Raw genomic sequence first — 22,675 nt, 5'->3', positions numbered from 1 at the left:
CACTCTTCTTCCAGTCTCTTCCACAGGACATCACTAGTCTCTCACACTGCTCTGGGGGGATTTTGGGCCACTCTTCTTCCAGTCTCTTCCACAGGACATCACTAGTCTCTCACACTGCTCTGGGGGATTTTGGTCCACTCTTCTTCCAGTCTCTTCCACAGAACATCACTAGTCTCTCACACTGCTCTGGGGGATTTTGGTCCCCTCTTCTTCCAGTCTCTTCCACAGAACATCACTAGTCTCTCACACTGCTCTGGGGGATTTTGGTCCACTCTCCTTCTAGTCTTTTCCACAGGACATCACTAGTCTCTCACACTGCTCTGGGGGGGATTTTGGCCCACTCTTCTTCCAGTCTCTTCCACAGAACATCACTAGTCTCTCACACTGCTCTGGTGGGATTTTGGCCCACTCTTCTTCCAGTCTCTTCCACAGAACATCACTAGTCTCTAACACTGCTCTGGGGGATTTTGGTCCCCTCTTCTTCCAGTCTCTTCCACAGGACATCATAGTCTCTCACACTGCTCTGGGGGGATTTTGGTCCACTCTTCCAGTCTCTTCCACAGGACATCACTAGCCTCTCACACTGCTCTGGGGGGATTTTGGTCCACTCTTCTTCTAGTCTCTTCTACAGGACATCACTAGTCCCTCACACTGCTCTGGGGGATTTTGGTCCACTCTTCTTCTAGTCTCTTCCACAGGACATCACTAGTCTCTCACACTGCTCTGGGGGGATTTTGGTCCACTCTCCTTCCAGTCTCTTCCACAGGACATCACTAGTCCCTCACACTGCTCTGGGGGGATTTGGGCCCACTCTTCTTCCAGTCTCTTCCACAGGACATCACTTGTCTCTCACACTGCTCTGGGGGGATTTTGGTCCACTCTTCCAGTCTCTTCCACAGGACATCACTAGCCTCTCACACTGCTCTGGGGGGATTTTGGTCCACTCTTCTTCTAGTCTCTTCTACAGGACATCACTAGTCCCTCACACTGCTCTGGGGGATTTTGGTCCACTCTTCTTCTAGTCTCTTCCACAGGACATCACTAGTCTCTCACACTGCTCTGGGGGGATTTTGGCCCACTCTTCTTCCAGTCTCTTCCATATTATATCGCTAGTCTCTCACACTGCTCTGGGGCGATTTTGGTCCACTCTTCTTCCAGTCTCTTCCACAGGACATCACTAGTCTCTCACACTGCTCTGGGGGGGATTTTGGCCCACTCTTCTTCCAGTCTCTTCCACAGGACATCACTAGTCTCTCACACTGCTCTGGGGGGATTTTGGCCCACTCTTCTTCCAGTCTCTTCCACAGGACATCACTAGTCTCTCACACTGCTCTGGGGGGGATTTTGGTCCACTCTTCATCCAGTCTCTTCCACAGGACATCATAGTCTCTCACATTGCTCTGGGGGATTTTGGTCCACTCTTCTTCTAGTCTCTTCCACAGGACATCACTAGTCTCTCACACTGCTCTGGGGGATTTTGGTCCACTCTTCTTCCAGTCTCTTCCACAGGACATCGCTAGTCCCTCACACTGCTCTGGGGGATTTTGGTCCACTCTTCTTCTAGTCTCTTCCACAGGACATCACTAGTCTCTCACACTGCTCTGGGGGATTTTGGTCCACTCTTCTTCTAGTCTCTTCCACAGGACATCACTAGTCCCTCACACTGCTCTGGGGGGATTTTGGCCCACTCTTCTTCCAGTCTCTTCCATATTATATCGCTAGTCTCTCACACTGCTCTGGGGCGATTTTGGTCCACTCTTCTTCCAGTCTCTTCCACAGGACATCACTAGTCTCTCACACTGCTCTGGGGGGGATTTTGGCCCACTCTTCTTCCAGTCTCTTCCACAGGACATCACTAGTCTCTCACACTGCTCTTGGGGGATTTTGGCCCACTCTTCTTCCAGTCTCTTCCACAGGACATCACTAGTCTCTCACACTGCTCTGGGGGGGATTTTGGTCCACTCTTCATCCAGTCTCTTCCACAGGACATCATAGTCTCTCACATTGCTCTGGGGGATTTTGGTCCACTCTTCTTCTAGTCTCTTCCACAGGACATCACTAGTCTCTCACACTGCTCTGGGGGATTTTGGTCCACTCTTCTTCCAGTCTCTTCCACAGGACATCGCTAGTCCCTCACACTGCTCTGGGGGATTTTGGTCCACTCTTCTTCTAGTCTCTTCCACAGGACATCACTAGTCTCTCACACTGCTCTGGGGGATTTTTGCCCACTCTTCTTCTAGTCTCTTCCACAGGACATCACTAGTCTCTCACACTGCTCTGGGGGGATTTTGATCCACTCTTCTTCCAGTCTCTTCCACAGTTCTTTGACTGTTGTGAATATTTTGGTCATAACTTTGTCACCAAGGATTTTCCATTGTTTTTCTATTAGGTTTAGATTAGGACTCTGGGCTGTGGCCATTTCATGGTTTTCCGTTTCAAGGAGCTGCTTTCCCCGTTTTGCTGTGTGACAGGGGGCATTGTCCTGCATGAAAATTGCTGCTGATTGTGATGAACACAAGTAAGGAGCCATGTGCTGTGAAGAAGGTTCTGATGCACTTGCATTCACTCTGCCATGTAGCAGTATGTGAGGTCCAACTCTTGCTGCAGCAAATATTCCCTAAACCATGACCCTTCCTCCACCACCTCTCACTGACTTCTTAACACACTTTGGGTTTAGTTTTTTCCCAGTTTGTTGACGAATATAATGTTTCCCATCAAACCCAAATAAGTTAAACTTGCTTTCATCACTAAAATTAACTGTGGTCACTTCTCCTCTGTCCACACAACATGTTCCTCACCAAAGGCGAGTCTAGCCTTTTTATTCTGTAAATTAGAGGTTTTCAGTTGGGATGCTCTTAAACATCGTGACACTGTATGACGAGACAGATCATTATACTGTTCAGTGCTGAACTGGCGAGCAATTCCAGCAGCAGTGGTGAAATGATTACCCATGGAGATTCTCCCCATTATCCTGTCCTCTCTTGCGTTTGTCTTTTGAGGGCGACCAGCCTTCTTGGGGGATTTGAAAGAGTTTGGGATTTTGTAAAGATGCAATATTCATGAAATCACAGACTTGGAACGACCAACTTCTCTTGCTGTGGCTGATAGGGTCACCCCTTTGGCCTTCTTCTGGGGAACCTTCTGCCAGAGTATTTCAGTCACTTTGGAACAGCAAAGTCAGTGTAGACTGGAAAGTTAGGCTGCCAAGTAATATAGGGTTTGTTAGATAATTAAGGAAATTAGCACCAGGTGTAGATTAACACCAATAACTTGCAGGGATCTGAAAATGTTCTCTAAATTTGATCCGTGTTATTTTTAATTTATCTCATTTACATTTTTATCATGTGCTTTGGAATAAATTCAGTTTATGAAATAAGCTTAAAATACTGCAAGTTTACTCATGTTAAGTGTAAGATGGCAACATGCTATACTGCTAATGGCCGGTATGTATCATATAAGAGTTGTGAACCTGGAGTTGCGTTCTGGTGCTTGTAGTGCCACATGTTTCTGCTAAAGTATTCACAGGGTAGGTTCACAAGTAGCTAGAGAGGTGTGTCACTTCTGACAGGTAAAATGGAGATTGTCTGTTTGGCCTAAGCCACACGGCCAGAAAATCGGTGCGAGTGGAGTGCGATAAAACATCGCATTCCCCTCGGATCAATTCTAGCCTGTGTGTCAGCACACACAAGCGATTATTTTCTCAGCCCTAATCGGACCGAGAAAACAATGGCAGCATGCTGCGATTGTAAGCCGAGACTCTTTCTCTCGCACCCATTCAAGTGAATGGGGCGAGAGAAAAATCGCACTGCACTCGCGGTACACCGGTGTACTGCCAGTGCAGTGCAAGAATGGCAATAGCCGACTACGGAGGAGAGAGGGAGAGAAATCCCTCCCTCCCCTCCTGAGAGCCGGCCCACCCCCCGCAGCTGAGGTCTGCTCGCAGAGTCGGACCTCAGAAGCAGGCACACTCGCATGAGACTCGGCTCCTGCTGTACTGCCAGCACGAGCCGAGTCTCATGCGAGCATCGCAGTAGTGCCCCGTGTGGCCCCAGCCTTTGGCACATGGTGGAGTCTGAAGAGGCTGTGGATGTGAGAAGCTTCTGAGAGTTGTGCTGTACAGGCGTCAGTGTGTGCGGAGACTACTAAATCTCCTGAGAATAACAGACTTGGATTCTGTGGACTAATCCTGACCGGGGTCAGTGTGATCCCTGTGAGTGACCCCCCAATATAATGGACTGGAAAACCTTGTATGTGCTGACCGGAGTCAGTGAGATCAATGTTAGTGACCCCCCAATATAACGGACTGGAAAACCGTGTATGTGCTGACCGGGGTCAGTGTAATGACTGTGAGTGCCCCCCCCCCCCAATATAACAGACTGGAAAACTGTGTATGTGTTGACCGGGGTCAGTGTAATGACTGTGAGTGAGCCCACAATATAACAGACTGGAAAACTGTGTATGTGTTGACCGGGGGCAGTGTGATGACTGAGTGAGCCCACAATATGACGGACTGGGAAATCATGTATGTGTTGACCGGGGTCAGTGTAATGACTGTGAGTGAGCCCCCAATATAACGGACTTGAAAACTGTGTATGTGCTGACTGGGGTCAGTGTGATACTGGAAGACTGTCTCCAAAACCTGTGCGGGCGCACCGTGAAGGTAACAGACTGTAATCCGTGATTGTTTGTTTATTTTAAGAAAAGGCTCATGTTATGTTGTTGGACTGCGGTTTGTGCGGTGTTAATAAACCCTTTGGACGTTTAATGAACTGTGTGTTCCTATGCTACTGTGCCACCCCAGCAGTGGATCAAACCGCTCGGATCCGTGGGCAATGTTCGTTCGTGGCTCGAGGGTCTCCGGACCCGGGGGCTCTGGGCCACACTCTAAAGTGAAAGGGCATATTTACAAGGGGATGATAGTTCGTGACGCCACCCGTGGTGTGCGGTTATACTGGGTGCTGTGACGGGGAGATCACTCATGTACTCACTCAGCCAATAAGCAGATGCTGACAACCGGGTAAACTAAGTCTCTAGGTGCCGCTGCCTCTCTCGGGGAGCTCGCCTTGTCCCGTCCCCTGCAGTGCTGCCTGGTGATTTGTGACCTGCCTCCTGGTACAAAGTTGAGATATACTGAAGTGGTCCGGTAGTTTGGAACTTGCCGGACTCCGCTCCCCACTGTGGTTAAGTGTGGGAGCTTGATCTCAGGGCTCACGCTTGGGATCTTGTGAGCTGCGTATGGCCCTATCCCCCTCATTGCGCTAGTGTCCCGATTCTGGAGCTAGTGGGAACAGTCCATAAAGGCGCCGCTCTCCACAGGTTAATTGCCGGGTTGCATGAAGCTTCTCCCCGACCTAGGGTCCGTGTACCCCGCCTTGCCTTCAGTCCCAGACTGGAGATAGGACCAGGCTGCTGACCGTTTTCTTGACAGGTCCTAGGCACCTCGCCTCAATCCCCTGCGACCGGGGGTTCGACTCCTCTAGGCCCAGACACCGCCTGCAACCTAGACAGCTACTCCTGGGAGCCACCGCTCCCTCCTTCCCTCACTTCACTCCTCACTTCACTTCAATCCACTCTCCTTCACTTCACTGACACTCTCCTGACCCTCCCTTCCTGCCCCCTAGGTGGGTGACCCTATTCTGCTCAAGCTGCCCACTGGTGGGTATGGTGCAGGGTGTTCATAGGATTTGATTTGCTGTTGGAGGCAGCACTGTAAGATGGGGACCCAGAACCATGAGGGATTTGAATACTGCACTAAAGGGAAAAGAGCGTGCCGTACCCTGTGACGACCTGATAGTCCAGGGGTGTCACACTACCTCGTATTGCAGCAAAGTAAGTGCCCCCAATATATAGTGTGAACTGTGAGCAACATCACATAGGATTTAATCACATAGGACTACACAATGACCTTATCATTTAGGAAATTAAGTTCTCTAATTTTGATCTCCGGTGTGCGGGGATGGTAAAGTTTAAGAAACACTGCATTTTCTTACACCATGTCACCCCAGCTATTAGAAGTCAATATACAAGAGTTAACTTTACAAGTAGAATACTGTATATTCACAACTACACTGCACTAACAACCTAACTGGCCTCTGCTACTTGGGCAATGCTGATACGGTGCTCTGACTACTGAGGCCTATGCTTCGCTCCATTGAGAGCGCACACCGGTAAACGACTCATGGTAAAGTTGAGGGGGAACAAATCCACTCCCTTGAGCTCGATGCTGTGATGCCCGTTGGTGCAAATTTCACCTTGCAGGACGGGGGGAACTCTTCTTCTTCTGTTACGGAGCCGTGTCTATTGAGGCCTCCGGAACATGTCTCTTGTCCTATTCGGGAATTGCAGACCTCAGATGCTTTTCCGTCTGGTACTTACTCGACAGCTACCAGGGCTCTCTCATGATCCGATTTACACTATCTCTCACAGCTGGCACAGTGCCTCTTTCCAAGCTATCATTCCTGGACACTTCCCAGGCAGCATCTCCTCTTTCTCCTTCTCTCAGGTGACCCGAATTCTCCTGTTCCCATCCTAAGCTACCCTCCTGCTCTTTCTCTACTTCCTGCACTTTTTGGCCAGCATTAGTCCAACTGCACAGTGCAGAGAGGAGTGCCGACTCTGCCGGCTAGTCCACAAAACCCTGCACGCAGTGAAGCACCGTCTCTTAAAATCATAGCGTGTTTAAAACGTTCGTAATGGCGACACCCCTACAAATGCTCTTTATGTCAATGTGTGGCTACCCAGTAGTTGTGATGTGGCTTATAGCCTGTCAAGGATTTTGCTAGCATATCCCAATGATGTATTGACTATGTATAATGAGAAGTGAAAGTGTACCGCCCCGGGGCTCGGCCGGCTGCCGAGCCGCTCAGATCCGTGCTCGTCGGTAGATGGCTCGAGCTCCTCCCGGACCCGGGGGTCACGTCACTCTGAAAGGGGGTTGGCGCTACGTGTAGGGATTTCGGTGGGGAGGTTCACGGCCGAGGCCATGGTGTTTAGGGATGTAAGTTCGTGACGCCACCCACGGGTTGTGGTGAATGTGGACACCACCGCTGCCGTTAACTAGGCTCCCGGGGATGGTGTTATGCAGCCTGGTGTTGACCCCTCCGTGGGCAAGAGGTGATGGTCCCGGGGCCCGGTGGTTGTGAAGTGCGGGCAAGATGGTGTGGTGCGGTGCGCGGCCCGAGGGCATTGTTGTACTCACTATGACAGATACACCGGAGTCTCTGGTAAACCAAAAAGGATGGTGGTCGGTGCCCGCAGCCGGCTGCGCTTTGCCCTTTTCTCAGGTTGGTGGTTCCCGCCTTTCTCCTGCACCTCTTTTGTGGAACTTAACTGCCTATGCTTCAGCAATGGTAGTCTGCTCCCCGGCTTAATGTGTGTCGGGGAACCTGTTTGCCTGCAGGCGCTGGCCCGTGGGATCTCTCTGCCTGTACGGTGGCTTTCTATTCCCCTCGGTGGGTGTTGCCGTCTTTCGGGTCTTGGGACGGGAAAGGACCTAAGGTCCAGACCTCAATCAGTGAATTCGACGTGGTCCAGTGGCTTCTGGACCTCGTTCTGGGTCTGAGTACCCCTCCTGGTGCTCCGGTTTCCAGTTGGTTCCCCGGTTCGGTACCGGCGGGCCACTACCCTGTCCCGGTCCCTTACGGTTCCACCAGCCATCTTCCCGGCTCCTGCAGGCGGAAACCACTGCCTGCCTCCTTGCCACGGTACCAGGGCTACGACCCCGACACCGGTCAGTGTTGTCGCTGCAGACCTGACGCCTCAGGCCTGCTGCACTTGAACTAGACCTCCATTCCACTTCACTGTACTGAACTCAAACTCCAACTGACTGTTTGTTTCCTGTCTCAGGCTCTCTGGACTCCTAGGTGGGCGTGGCCAACCGCTTGACTCCCCCCCCTTGTGTGACCATTGAACACTGAGAGAGGTGACAAGGGTTTTGTAGGTTGGCTGCTGTCACCTTATTAGGGGCTAGTGTTTGTGCAGGGGGTCTACCGGTGACTACCTGGCTAGTCCAGGGCGTCACAAAAGCCCTTTAAAAATGTTTGCAGAAAAGGTGAGGGTGGACACATCTATACGGTGACCTGCGATTGTAACAAGGTCTGCCATGGCCGAATTATAGAGGAGGTAAAATTTAGAAAGTAACAGAAGCGCAATAGTGTCTTATCTGTGTTGAAGGGAGATGGGAAAGAAAGATAACAGGTTCACCTGCGGTACTTGTTAGTCACAACTACTTGTTAAGTATCAAATAGCTGCTGCAGCATCCCTGGACGATGTACAAGGCTGGTGATGAATGGGGAATACGCTGCGCTGGCGTGCAGAAATAAATCATCCAGGTGGAGATCAAACTAATTTTTTTTTATTTTCAACTCGTTTCAGCAAAACCTCTCGCCTTCATCAGACAAAAAAAATCACACATATGTGTGATTATTCTCCTTATGAAGGCGAGAGGTTTTGTTGAAATGCGTTGAAAAGAAAATGGCTAAATTATAGTTAGAATAGGTATTCAGTATACAACATATGCCTTGACGTGGGTACTGGGCAGATACAGAACTTGCCATTTTTGTATGCTATTGTGCCGCCCCCGCGTTAGCAGCCGGGCTGCTTGGATCCAGATCCGCGGTGGCTCAGGGGGCGTCCGGACCCGGGGGTCAAATAAAGGGGGTATTTACAGGGGATTATATATTGAGAGTTCGTGGTGCCACCCATGGTGTGTGGTAAGGTGGAGCACCACCGCTGCAGCTGGGAGTACCCGGGGGCGATGGAGTGGGCAGCTAGGTGTTTAACCCCTCCACGGGTAGGGGGAATGCCCCGGGACTCGGTGATGGTGTTTGGGGAGTGCCGTTGGGGTTGAAAGGGTCACTTGCGTACTCACTCAGTCCATAAAGCTGACACCGACAAATTGATAAACCAAATTTCTGGACACCGCTGCCGCCGAGGGGAGCTAGTGTGGGACCCATCCCCGCTGGTGTTGCCTGGTGATCTTTGACCTTTCCTTTGGCACTCAGTTCACTTGTCAGTTGGTCCCTGTAGTGTAGAACTAGTTGGGTGCCACTCCCCAGTGTGGCTAACTGAGGGAGCTTGCTCTCAGGTTTCACGCTTGGGATTCCCTTGACCGTTAGTGGAAAGTCCTATCCCCCTCGTTGCACTAGTACCCCGATTTTGGAGCGGGTGGAGAGTGGATCTTGAAGGCTCCGTTCTCGTCTGGTCAATTGTCACGATCCCCTGCGACTGGGGTCCAGCTCCTACTAGGCTCAGACCACCGTCGGCTACCTAGTGACTTCCAAGGAGCCCAGCTCCTGACCTCCTCTCTCCTTTACTCCTTTACTCTGACTCTCAACTGACTGACTCCTGACACTCCTGACCTCCCCTTACCAACGCCCCAATTGAGCGACCCTATTCCACTCAGGCTGTCCACTGGTGTGTCTGGTGGGTGTGGTGCAGAGTGTTCCTAGTATTTTGATTGGCTGATGTTGGCAACACTATTAGTTGGGGACCCATAACCAAGGAGGAGGTGGATATTGCACAGAAGGGCAGATTGCACAATACCCTGTGACGACCTGATAGGCCAGGGCATCACACTATATATCTCAATTTTTCCTGGATTTCCTTTAGCAGTAATGCATATTTATATTCTTACATTCATGGCTTGCATGTGTAGCACCCCATAACACCTCAGGGTGCTACAAGGTTCTGCATCTCCACAAGGATGCAGGGACCCAGAACCCCAGTGCCGGTAACACCAAGAACCCAGGAAATCCCAGTTACCCCAACAAATCCCCCATACAATGGTACCCAGCTAGGGTGAGACCAATGGATGGCCGCCTAGAGGTGGAGCCATTCCAGTCCACTTGTTGACCAAGTGGGAGGGGCAAACTGTGGAGCGTAGTCAGTGTGAGTGTGAGAACGGAGTTGACAGCAGGAGTGTGGAGAGGTGACTGAGCAACGTCCTGACTGGGTTAACGGGGACCTGGAACCGAGGAGAGGTAGTTGCCGGTGGAGTATAGTGGAGTACTTCCGGAACTACGCACTGACTGGGTTCAGGACCCCAGGACAGGAAAGCGCTCCAAGCCGACCTGTTAACACCTGCACAGAAAAGGGGACCATCAAGGACCTTGATGACCCTCAAGAATCCGAAGACTCAGTAGCAACGGGAGAGCCGGAGACAGGACCACAGACTCCATCCCCACAGGGTTCACGCTACCGTCAGGCGAACAGAGGTAGATAAACCACAGACCAGAGACCCCCAATTGTTCCATACCACGGGGACCCACTTACCAGAGACAGGTGCAGGGGAAGAAGGTACCAGAGAACCAGACTGGCACTGGGACGATCTGAAGGCGAAACCAGCCGGTCTCGGGCAAACAGTTGCACTGAATACCTGTCTGGACTCCTTCTTCAATGCTTACTGCACCATACATCTGCTTAGGTAATACCCTACTTGAGGAGGGCCCAAGTCATCAGAGCTGCACATTCCATCAGCCCCACAAAATCTGCAGCGGCGGCTCCCTACACTTAGCCGCAATACCGCAAGTGGCGTCACAAATAACTTTATTCACAAATCACCTGTAAATATCCCCATTACAAAAAGGACCCAGGGCACGGAACCTGGTAACCGGGTAACAGCCACCATCGTGACATTCCCCGTAGAGACACTGCCCGTTACCCATGCTTCAGCATTTCAGAGTGCGACTGTTTTTTTTTGTTATGGCCGAGTTATAGACAGAGCTTACGACATGCTCCTTTATGCCTCTTCTGCCCTTGGAAACCAGGAAATCTCCACCATCACTGTGTTACTCACTTGTCCTGACTCCAGGGTTGGGTCTTGTTTCCTTTTCCTATGGTTATGGTCGATTCCCTTTGTGCTAGACTGCGCTACATTACTGTGATAGCCCAGCAAGTACCTCTGACATCATCACCCAAGACCTTTGACAGCAAGTCCAGAAAGGCATGTGGGATCATAGTCCCTTGTTACTCGTCCTTTTGCCTCCCCTTCTCCTACACTCCGCTCCATCCAGGTGACTCATTACATTACAGCAACTCTTATCTGCTTTTTCGCTACCAACTCTACATCCAAGTTCAGACTTGTGTATCTTGTTTTAATTGCATTCAAAAACTGTTGTGAGAATCCGTAATATACCTTCATCTCTGCTACCGAGTGTTATTCACACCTGGCTCTGTGCAAAAAGTTCCTCATTGCATAAATCTCTATTAGCCATCTGCCTTCTGCATGTTCCAGATTGTTTAGGCCTCTACTGTTCCCATGTGTATCCTTACTCCTGGCTCTGTTTCATGTGGTGCTTCCTGTTCTGCTGCTGCATCGCCTCTGGTCCGTCCTGCTGACCCGACCTACAACTTAAAGAGTAATCGTCATTTTAATTTTATCTTAGAAATCAATAGTACACAGGAAAATAAGCAATTTTGTAATATGTCTTATCAGGGAAATCTGCTTCTCTCTCCTCCTGGACTGATCTGTCCTTTTCATAATCCTCAATTCCCAGGTAAAATCTGTATTCAGTGAAGAGCCATTGTTACATCACTGAGATTGGAGATGGCAGTTAGTATTGATAAGATTCTATATAGACGGGTGGTTGGAAAAGGAGGGAGGAGCTCAGCTCTAGCTCCTCCTCCACCCTGCTCTTTACATAGAATCTTATCAGTTTCAACTGCCATCTCCAATCTCAGTGATGTAACAATCGCTCTTCACTGAATACAGATTTTACCTGGGAATTGAGAATTATGAAAATGACAGATCAGTCCAGGAGAGAGAAGCAGATTTCCCTGATAAGACATATTACAAAATTGCTTATTTTTATGTTACTATTGATTTATAAAATAAAAATTAAAATGTTACTCTTTAAAGAATCCAGCTCAACAGGTGAACCCATAACATCCTGATGGCAATATGGTGGTCCTCTTCAGCTGAGAAGAGGCAGACCTGTGTCCACATGTGGTGATGCGCTAATGAGCGTGCCTGCTCCTTTACACTCACTGAGTAGATATAAGAGGGTCATGTGCATGCAGGGCCGGCCTTAGCCTGAATGGCGCCCTGTGCAAAACTGTCCTTTGGTGCCCCCCCCTACTGATTTTTTACTCCGTTTCCCAGGAAACAAACAAGATCAGTAGGCCATTTTTTTTTTATATCCTAAGAAAATTGATCTCTTCAAATGTAAAATAAATTACAAATTTGTGCTGGAGAATCTGCACCTCTTATCCACCACGTCTGATCTAGTTTTTTTAGAGGTCTTCCGATTTCAACCATTTATGCCATATCCATAGATATTACACCCCACCCCAGCTCCGACTCCACCCCTCAAGCCCTCCACACTCACCACCATTCTTGGAAAAACGTGGGTAGGCGGACCTTCCGGCTTGGTTTCTCCAGATCCTGTTACACACGTGGTAAGCCTTGTTGCCGCTCCGTGCACCACCAGCATTAGCCTCCGCCATTCTGGGTGAGCCTATCTTTTGGCTTAACTATCCTTTACCTTGCCATAGGCAGTTAATTATCTGCCGGTCTGGGCTTATATAGGTGTGTATATGTCGTTCATCACTACTTATTATATGTGACGGGCTCATTTGGGCCAATTATTATGTTATGGGATGTTTGCCACCATCCCCCCTGTACTCCTTGCTGTCGTGATGAAGATTTGCACACAAATATTTGCCCTTAGCACATAGTGGCGTGTATCACTATAATCTTGATCACGTTAATCGTGCACACTTGTGGTTAATTCTGTCGTCGCTTTGGGCATGTATTAACATTAACTACTGCAGCCCTTGGGTAGGCTCACCATTTGGTTTAATTATTTTCCATCCTGCTATATGCAGTAAACTGTTTGCCGTTCTGGACTTACACAGGTGTGTATATATGATTTACCACTACCCGTATCACTTGTGATGGGCTCATTTGAACCAGTTATTCCTATGGGATGCATGGCATTATCCCCTTTGTATCCAATTATGTAGTGGTGAAGATATAATACACCTGTGTGGGCCCTCAGCACATAGTGGCGTGCACTATTATAATCTTGACCACGTGTATTGTACCAGACTTTGGAAGGCAGTAATAATTGTAATATTGGCTATTATTGTAGCACGCACCCATATTATATATATGATCAAGCATTCCATGCCTGCTTGACCCTTTGATGTTACTAATATTTCCAATATGGACTAGTGGTATAAAGTTACATTTGTGATACATATGTGGCGTGTGAGATACACATATGTGTTTAGATTTTCTTCATATTTATACGTATGCCGATGTATTTATTATCATTTGCCATCTAATGCATTTCCAAGGTCTGGCGTTTGGTATTTATTGTGATCTTCTCTTGCCGGTTGGTTCTTGTTGGTGTTTTAAATATTTTATCTGTGTGTCCACTCAGCACTGGTCAATAAAGAATTCTTCTTTTTTCACCTTATGGACGGTTGATCGTGTTCTTTCTTCTCTTAAAAACGTGTGTGTGTGTGTATGTATGTATGTGTATATATATATATATATATATATATATATACACACATATACACATACATACACATACAGACACACACACACAGTTATGGCCAAAAGTGTTAGCACCTCCCTTCTCCATAATATACTCTACACCGCCCCTTTCCATAATCTCTCTCCCACACTGCCCCTATTTATAATATTTCCGAACACACTGACCCTCAGTGTACCCGCACACGATATCCCTGTGTATAATATCCCCACACACTGCCACTCTGTATGATATCCCACACACACACACACACACACTCACTCACACACACACACACACAGCTCCTCTATATAATACCTCTCCCACACACACTGCCCCATGTATAATATCCCCCACAAACACTGCCCCTCAGTAGAATATACCCACACAATGCCCCTGTGTATAATATTCACACACACACTGCTCCTCTGTATAATATCCCCCCAAACATACTGCTCCTCAGTGTAATATCCCCCACACACTTTGCCTCTGTATAATATCCCCCCCACACTGCTCCTTTGTATAACATCCCACACACACACTGCACCTCAGTATACTATCCCCCCACACACACTGCTCCTCAGTATAATATCCGCCCACACACTGCTCCTCAGTGTAATATCCCCCCACACTGCTTCTCTGTATAATATCCCCCACACACAATGCCCCTCTGCATAATACCCCCCCACACACTGGTCTTCTGTATAATATCCCCACATACACACTGCTCCTCTGTATAATATCCCCACATACACACTGCTCCTCTGTATAGTATCCCCCACACACTGTTTATCAATATAATATCCCCCACACATACTGTTACTCTGTATAATATCCTCACACACATACACTGCTCCTCTGTATAATATCCTCCCACACCCACTGCTCCTCTGCATAATATCCTCCCACACACTGCTTCTCTGTATAATATTCTCCCACACACTGCTCCTCTGTATAATATCTCCCCACAAACACTGCTCCTCAATATATCCCCATCCACACACTGCTCCTCTGTATAATATCCTCCCACACCCACTGCTCCTCTGTATAATATCCTCCCACACACTGCTCCTCAGTGTAATATCCCCCCACACTGCTCCTCTGTATAATATCCCCACATACACACTGCTCCTCTGTATAGTATCCCCCACACACTGTTTATCAATATAATATCCCCCACACATACTGTTACTCTGTATAATATCCTCACACACATACACTGCTCCTCTGTATAATATCCTCCCACACCCACTGCTCCTCTGCATAATATCCTCCCACACACTGCTTCTCTGTATAATATTCTCCCACACACTGCTCCTCTGTATAATATCTCCCCACAAACACTGCTCCTCAATATATCCCCCTCCACACACTGCTCCTCTGTATAATATCCTCCCACACCCACTGCTCCTCTGTATAATATCCTCCCACACACTGCTCCTCTGTATAATGTCCCCACATGTACACTGCTCCTCTGTAAATACCAAGACACACTGCCCATTTGTATAATATCCTACACACTGCTCTTCTATGTAGCATCCACACACTGCAACTCTGTATAATATACACACACACACAATGACCCTCTGTGGAATATCCATCATGTACGCTGCTCCTTTGTACACTATCCCCCACACAAGCTGCCCCTCTTTATATATATATATATATATATATATATATATATATATATATATATATATATATGTATATATATCCTCACACACACACACACAATGCTCCTCTGTATATAACCCCACACACACTACCTCTCTGTATACTATCCCCCCCACACACATTGTCTCTCTGTATAATATCCTCCTGGTATATATGTCCAAATCCTGGTATATATGTCTGCATCCTGGGCCCTTCCTGGTATGCATGTCCTCATCCTAGTTTATTGTTCCCTTCCTAGCATAAATGTCCTCTTCCAGGTATATATGTCCCCATCCAGGGACCCTCCTGGTATGCATGTCCCCATCCCAGTTTATTTGTCCCTATCCTGGTATATATGTCCAATCCTGGGCACTTCCTGGTATGTATATCCCACTCCTGGGCACACTCTGGTATATATGTCACCATCCTGGTTTCTGTCCCCTTCTTGGTATATATGTCCTCCTCCTGGTATATATGTTCCCATCCTGGTTTATTTGTCCCTTTCCCAGCATATATGTCCCCATCCTAGGCTGCTCCTGATGTATATGTATTCCCCTCCTGGGCACATTCTGGTATATATGTCCCATCCTGGTTTTTGTCCCCTTCCTGGTATATATCTCCTCCTCCTTGTGTATATGTGCCTTTCCTGGGTCTCTCCTCGTATATTTGTCTACTGCAAAAAGAAAAAAACCCAAACATTTTATTCACCCTCCCTGGCTCCCACGTCCTGCAGCGTCCTCTCTGAGCAGCGATGCATTTCAGCTGGATGTGTGCCCTCCACACATCCAGCTAAAGCAAGGCAGGGGCTGCAGTAAGTGGGCGCCCCAATGACCCGGGGCTGGAGTCAGTGCCCCCCCACCACCCGCGGCTGGAGTCAGTGCCCCCTCCACCACCTGCAGCTGGAGTCAGCGGCCCCCCCTGCCCCCCGAGTCAGCGCCCCCCTGCCCTCTGAGTCAGCGCCCGCCCCCCCGGCTGGAGTCAGCAGCCCCCCCACCCCCCGCGGCTGGAGTCAGCACCCCCCCACCACCTGCGGCTGGAGTCAGTGGCCCCCACCACCCGCGGCAATCTTCAGCTCATAGAGCCCCTACCTCTTTCAGCCAGATGCCACGCGCTCGCCAGCTCCGCGTTGTCCGCAGCAATGTGATGAGGTGCAAAGTGATGACCTCTCATCACATTGGGCTGCGGGATGACGCGCTGCCTGCCTGCTCTGCTCCACTCACATTGCCTCCCCCACCACATGGCTAATTTGCATGCGATGACCTAGAAGGATTTTGCACGCACCTTAGTCATGTGCAGGCTGCAGTTGTTGCTGAAGCGACACCGCCGGGCCCCTCCGCTGCAGCAGTGACTGGGGCTCGGTGAAGATGGTGGGCCTGGCTGGTCAGGGGCTACATAAAGCTAAGTGATTAACCGGCTAAGTAAGTAACTGGCGGCGGTTACAGTAAAAACGCAGTGCTGGGACCGGAGGAGCCAGGAAATGTTATGACTTCTTACCTCTCTGCTGCGCCCCCCCTGAAGCATGGCCGTCGGCGCACTGTGCGACCGCACAAGTCGCACATGCCTAAAGCCGGCCATGTGTGCATGGCTTGCCAGTTCTCTTATAAGATATGATACTGTTATAGGTGATCGGGAAGGGTCAAGATTCACAAGGTGGCTCTCAGAGCCTTATACAGTTGACTTTAATGTAGTAACTAGAGCTGTCGAACTTACAAAAAACTGGGATTGGCGAGTCCCTGCTAAACGTAAAAAAAAACAAAAACCCAGATCCGCTCCAGAATCTGGTACCCATATAAGTCTATAGGGACCAGAATACGGTGATTAAAAACATTGGTGGAAGGGATAGGGGGGTAGGAGCGCTCGCGGTGTACTCACAGAGGCTGTGTCATGGCGGCAAGCTGCTTCCAGGTCACGCATTCCCTTCTGGATCCGACAATTAACCCTTATTGAATATCACTGCTTTGCCCGCTCACCGGCATGTGTAATTGGTTGCAGTTAGACACGCCCCCACCCTGAGTGTCAGCATGCCAGCTGACTGAAACCAATCACAGGTGCTAGGACGGCCGGTGGGTGGGGAAAGCAGTGTAAGTGTCTGCGGGTCAGTATCGTGGTATAAAAATAAAAGAATAGATAAAAGAATTGTGGCAGGGTCCCCCATATTTTGATATTAGCACAGATAAAGTCCACAGCTGCAGCCCCCAGCTGTCGGGCTTTATCTGTGCTGTTTATCAAAATAAGCCCAGAGTCATATGTGCGAGGGACTCGCATCATATCATCCGGCCTTTCCTTCTCTTCGAACATGAGCGTGCGGGTACATAGAAACACATGCAGCCCGCTCCTGTCAGAAGACTCTGCGCCTGTCCCGGGTGATGTGACGCGAGACTTGCTCAAATCCCTTGCAAGTGGGACTCTGGCCTTAGATAAACAGATAAACCGCATGCAGCTTTTTTATGTAGATAAAAACCGACAAGCGGTCCCCCCCAATTTTGATACCCAGCCAAGATAAAGTCAGCTGGGGGTTGGTATTCTCAGCCCGCAGCCGCCCTGTATTGCCGCTTCCTTTAGATGTGACAATCCCGGTGCTTTACCTGCTTCTCCAATTGCCCTGAAGCGGTGGCAATTGGGGGTAATTGCAGGGGTTTATAACAGCACAGAGCTGCTACTAAACCCTAGGTTGTGATCGCATAGGTGTCTATGAGATACCTGCATCACAACTTGTAAATGAAAGTAAATAAGTGTAAACAGAGAAAAAGTCCTTTATTTGGAATAAAATACAAAAACACACCCTCTTTCACTACTTTATTAATCCCAAACACCCCTCCAGGTCCGACGTAATCCACACGAGGATCCACTTTGCTTCCAGCTCTGCTACATCTCACAGCAAGTGCCATAGAACAAGACCGCCGGCTGTCAGTGCAGACAATGACTGAGCCGCAATGAGTGATAACTGCAGGCAGACGCTGTCACAGACTGGGGGCGCGTCTGACTGCAACCAATCACAGACGTTGTGGAGGTCGCCTAAGCTATAGCTTGTTTGTTCAAACGTAATAAAAATATCTGTGTATATAAATAATCAAAATGTAAATATAAATGCATAATTATCTGTCTGTCTATGTAGCCATCGCATAGACCCATAGTATAATTCTAAGCTGTATATTAAAAAAAGTTAGCCAAAGTATAAATGAACAAAGGAAATATTCATTAAGTTAACTGGGAGCCTTATCAGTAAAATTCACAGGAGAAGGAATGTAGTATTTGTAGGATGAGGCGGGTGATCCGATACTCCCATGTATTATTTCTACAGAATCTCATTGTCGCTTACCGTCTTCAAAGTGTACTATTTGGGATAATGTATGATCTCATGCATTCTCCCAATGCTGCCCATACACACTCCCCCCTAATTATTCTTTATCAGTATGTGTGAGCAAATGGAGAAGTTTTTGTAAATATCTTTCAGGCTGAAGTGATGTGTTTAATGCTTAAACAATAGAATACACGAGTCAGTTGATGACGCTGGCTAAAAGAGAGAGCACGTCTCTGTGTTCATTGTCTTATATACATTGATATACAGCTAATACGGCACCGTCTCTGGATATCCCAAACGAAGACTCCGTTAGCAGTCTTCAACAAAATTCCTCCCTTGACAACGTCAGGACGGCCGGTGGGCGGGGAAAGCACGGAAAGCTGTGTGTATGTGTATGCGATGAGCCTATTGCGCAGTACAGGAAGTGAATGCGCGACCCGGAAGCAGTTTGCCACCATGACACCGAGTCTCCGTTAGTATGCAGCGCTCAATTAATTCTTGTTTTCTTTATTTTTCCTTTCATTTCTCCAGTGCAGAATCTGGATCGTACACCCGGAATCCTGGGCCCCGGCACCCGGGAATCTTTGAAACCGGTCGGATCCGGACTTTTTCACTACAGGTCCACTCAGCCCTAGTAGTAACCCTAAAAGGAAACCTCAATGGGCCCAGGGGGGGTGTAAAAATAAAAGAAAAAACCTATACTTGCCCTCTGCACTGGCACAGGTACTGGTGCTCTGCAGATGGTCCTGTGTTCCCGGACAGTCTCCTGGCATCAACTTTTGGGGCATGAGCGTTGGGGCAGGTGATCGCTGATTGGCTGCAGCTTTCAGATTCTTTCCAAACTGGAAGGTGATAGGATTCTTTCAGCTTGGACAGATTATGCAGGCTGCAGTCAATCAGCAGTTGGTGTTTGGCTGCAGCGGTCCTGTGACCCCTCCCCTGCTGGAGACCATCTGGAAACACAGTAAAAAGTGCTGCTGAAGGAGATGGACATCTTTTAAGTGGAAACTTCTTTAATCAGTCACTAGCAATAGTTATAAAAGCCCCCACATGAGGGGTGCTGGTAATAATCGCATGTCCTTCACCCCAAAAAAATATACAATTCATATCAGGAATATGCCATAAATATCTGGGATGGAAATATCCCCTACAAGGGTAAAGCTGGATAAGGTGGACGTCTTCCATTTACCTTGAGTCGATAGGATGCGTCCGTTCTAGACCAGTTGTTTTGGGAAGAGTGTATACGATGTAGGGTGCTGACTATAAAAAACATCGCATTAGTTACTGGATCATAAACTTTATCATTCAAGTAATTCCAGGAATCCTTAATACGTTCCTGTCCTGTGCAATTGTGAAGGGAAATTCCATAAGTCTTTTCATACAATAGATCCTTATTTTTTTTTTCCTGATGTACAGCGGCACAAGATCATCCATAAATCCTCAAGTAACATGTCTTCTGGATAATTTGCAGGGCAGAAGCCATCAATGAAATGCTTCAGTTGTGCATTGCGTTTTGAGATTGGATCCAGGGACAAACTTCCATTGAAGATCTCCGGATACTTCTCAATGAGGACGATGTTTGGTCCCCAGGGAGGTGTTAAGATTATTGTCACATTATTGAGCCATTTAGAAACAGAGGGATTGAAGATCAGATCATGGTAGGTGCCACAAAGTATCACAACCTTCACCGCCAACCGTTCAACAAGTTTATGAGCAGCTCTTTCAGAATCATCCTTTATCACAGAACCTCTAAGTATAAAAGCGACACAAACTTGAAAGTGTGTTAAAAATCGATATAGCAAATCAGACTCTCTCTCTCCGCTGTCATCATTAGACGTGATAATTCCAACCCAAGTCCATCGGAAGTGTTCGATAAGTTTCCCTAAACTTTTACTAATGGGATATTCATTTTGAATTGTCCGGAAAAAATGTGGGAAATGTTGTCTATGACTCAATATATGGTCAACAGCTCCATAACTGATCTATAAAATAAGAGTGTGAAGAATCATTAAAGGAAAAAAAATCAGTGGGAATATAAGGTGTAAGATGGCGGGTTTGGTTGCTCACATATCCCTTTTATGGGTGTGATACATGGGTTAAAATGGAGACTCTCACACATAGAAGACGATAAACTCCCACCAGAACAGTGGGCGAAGGTGCTAGGGGTGTCTCAGGGATGCCACTGAGACTTCACGTTTGGTCACCAAATCGGAAGCTGACATTGAAGCTTTAGAAGGCCCAAAAACAGCAGTACCGAGAGTTGCTCCAGCGCAAGAGAGACCTGTTCTCTGAATTGGTGGGGTGTTCCCAGATTATAGAACATAAAGTTCTACCTGACCTCAAAATGTGGGTGAACTTGAAGCCCTACCGGATTCCCAAGGCCCAGTGACAGGTGATCTCCAAATAGCTGAAGCGGATACTGAATCTCGGAGTTATTGAGGAATCCAAGAGTGGCTTGTCCAGCCCAATTGTCCCATTGAAACTGGATAGAGAATGGAGATTCTGTAAGGAATATCAAAAGCTGTATGAGGTTTCCAGGTTCAAAGCAAACCCGTTGCTTCATGTTTATGAGCTGATCAAGAGGCTGTGGCCGGCATGGTATCTAACTACTTTGAACCTAACAAAGAGATATTGCCATTTCCCCATGTCACAAGAAGCCAAGAAGAAGATGGCACATCATAAGAATTACAGCTTGTCATCCCCTATAATACCGAGATGGAATACCATCCTTTTGAGGCATAATCCTCTGATGTTCATGATTTCAGCTTCAAGCCGGGAGACAAATGTTGCTCGGATCCAGCTTCAGTTTCCACAAGAGAAGCCATCAGCATCTCATGTTATTAGTTACGGAGAATTGTAAATTAAACGAGTATTCCCACACCTGGGGCAAAACGGTATATTTTGTCTCCAGTTTAATGTAGGCTGAGAGTGGGTTGTAGGCTGAGAGTGCACCCCATTGCTCCATTAAAGACAAGGCGGCAGAGTCTCATTCTGGGGAATTCAAAGCCACAATCTCAGGATTGCTGAAGATCCTGGCAGTCAGATGCCAATCAACCAGCACATTATCCCCTATTTATTGGACATATAAAGATTTTGTATCTTTCTTTTTTTTAAACATATTTTATTTGATGAGTTGTCAACAAAATATTTACAGAAATGAAAACATTCTCAGTTAGCTTTTTAACAATTCTCATCCATTTTAAATCTTTTTTCTGTCGCAACACTAAACATGTTGGCATTTTCAAGTTGTACATCGAAAACAATAATAAATTAACATAGAAATAACCATAACATAAGGGTTCCTTGATTTACCTGTCTATCCTCAATCTCCCCAATGAGCCATCTAGCTCTCCCCAGCTATACCAGGCTGTATCTTTGAAACGATACATTAAATTAGAAATCTCTCTTTGAGAGTAGTTTTTTTTCTATAAATGTTTTCCATTTTTTAAAAAAAACTAGTCATGCGTTTCTCTTTGCCATCTTCTGCTTCTAATTGATCCATCAGTATCACCATTTTTATGGTATCTAACACTTCCGTAATATCTGGTGCTTGTTTTGTAAGCCAGTGTCGCAAAATGCATTTTTTAACCAATAGTATTAATGCGTGTACTGCTTTTGGAATGAATAACTGTTCTTCCCTCTCTCTCGCCTCTCGACTTGTGGCATGGAATAAACAGAGAATTGGATCTTTTGGGATTTTGATTCCCCAAGTCTTGTCTATCTGTTTGATTGTATCCCCCCAAAGTTTTGCTATCACCTGGCATTCCCATAGACAGTGTATCAGGTTTTCTTTGTGGAGGTGGCATTTGGGGCAGCTACTTAGATAGTGTGCTGGGGAGTTTGTGTACGGAAGGTCAAAGGCGTATATAGCATTGTGCATTAGTTTGAATTGCATCTCTCGCCATTGTTCGTTAACCACCACTTTTCTCACAGTTAACCATCCCTTGAGTATTTTTTCCTGTAGACCATTAACTTCAAATTTATTGTTCCACTTTCCCCCCACTTCGTTCTCTTTACCTCGATTGTATTGACTTTGTATTTGGGCATAAAGTGTCGCCAATGAGATCTGGTCCTTTCTTCCACCCAACAAGGTATCAAATCCATTTCTAATTCCCAGTGTCCCCCAGCATTTCATTATGGACGAGTAATGGCTCACCATTTGTCTGTAGTGTACTGTTGTTTGTTAGATAGCGAGTATACTTCCAACATTTCTTGCCAGTTGAAGGCCCTGCCCTCTTCC

The 22,675-nt window shown here is 47.6% G+C and overlaps 1 protein-coding gene across 1 annotated transcript in view; it reads right to left on the bottom strand.

Moving 5' to 3' along the window:
- Positions 1 to 20,998, bottom strand: part of LOC142255023 (vomeronasal type-2 receptor 26-like) — a 30,858-nt gene extending 9,860 nt beyond the window's left edge. Inside the window, exons 1-2 of the mRNA XM_075326449.1 lie at positions 20,804 to 20,998; positions 19,850 to 20,417 (exon numbers count right to left, since the gene is read on the bottom strand). Of these exons, the coding sequence (XP_075182564.1) occupies positions 19,850 to 20,417; positions 20,804 to 20,998 (763 nt within the window). The remainder of the gene's footprint in view (positions 1 to 19,849; positions 20,418 to 20,803) is intronic.
- Between the last annotated feature and the right edge of the window lie 1,677 nt (positions 20,999 to 22,675).

This window comes from Anomaloglossus baeobatrachus, chromosome 10 (assembly GCF_048569485.1).
Source record: "Anomaloglossus baeobatrachus isolate aAnoBae1 chromosome 10, aAnoBae1.hap1, whole genome shotgun sequence".
Taxonomy (NCBI): Eukaryota; Metazoa; Chordata; class Amphibia; order Anura; family Aromobatidae; genus Anomaloglossus; species Anomaloglossus baeobatrachus.
This window is presented reverse-complemented; position numbering and strand designations above follow the sequence as displayed.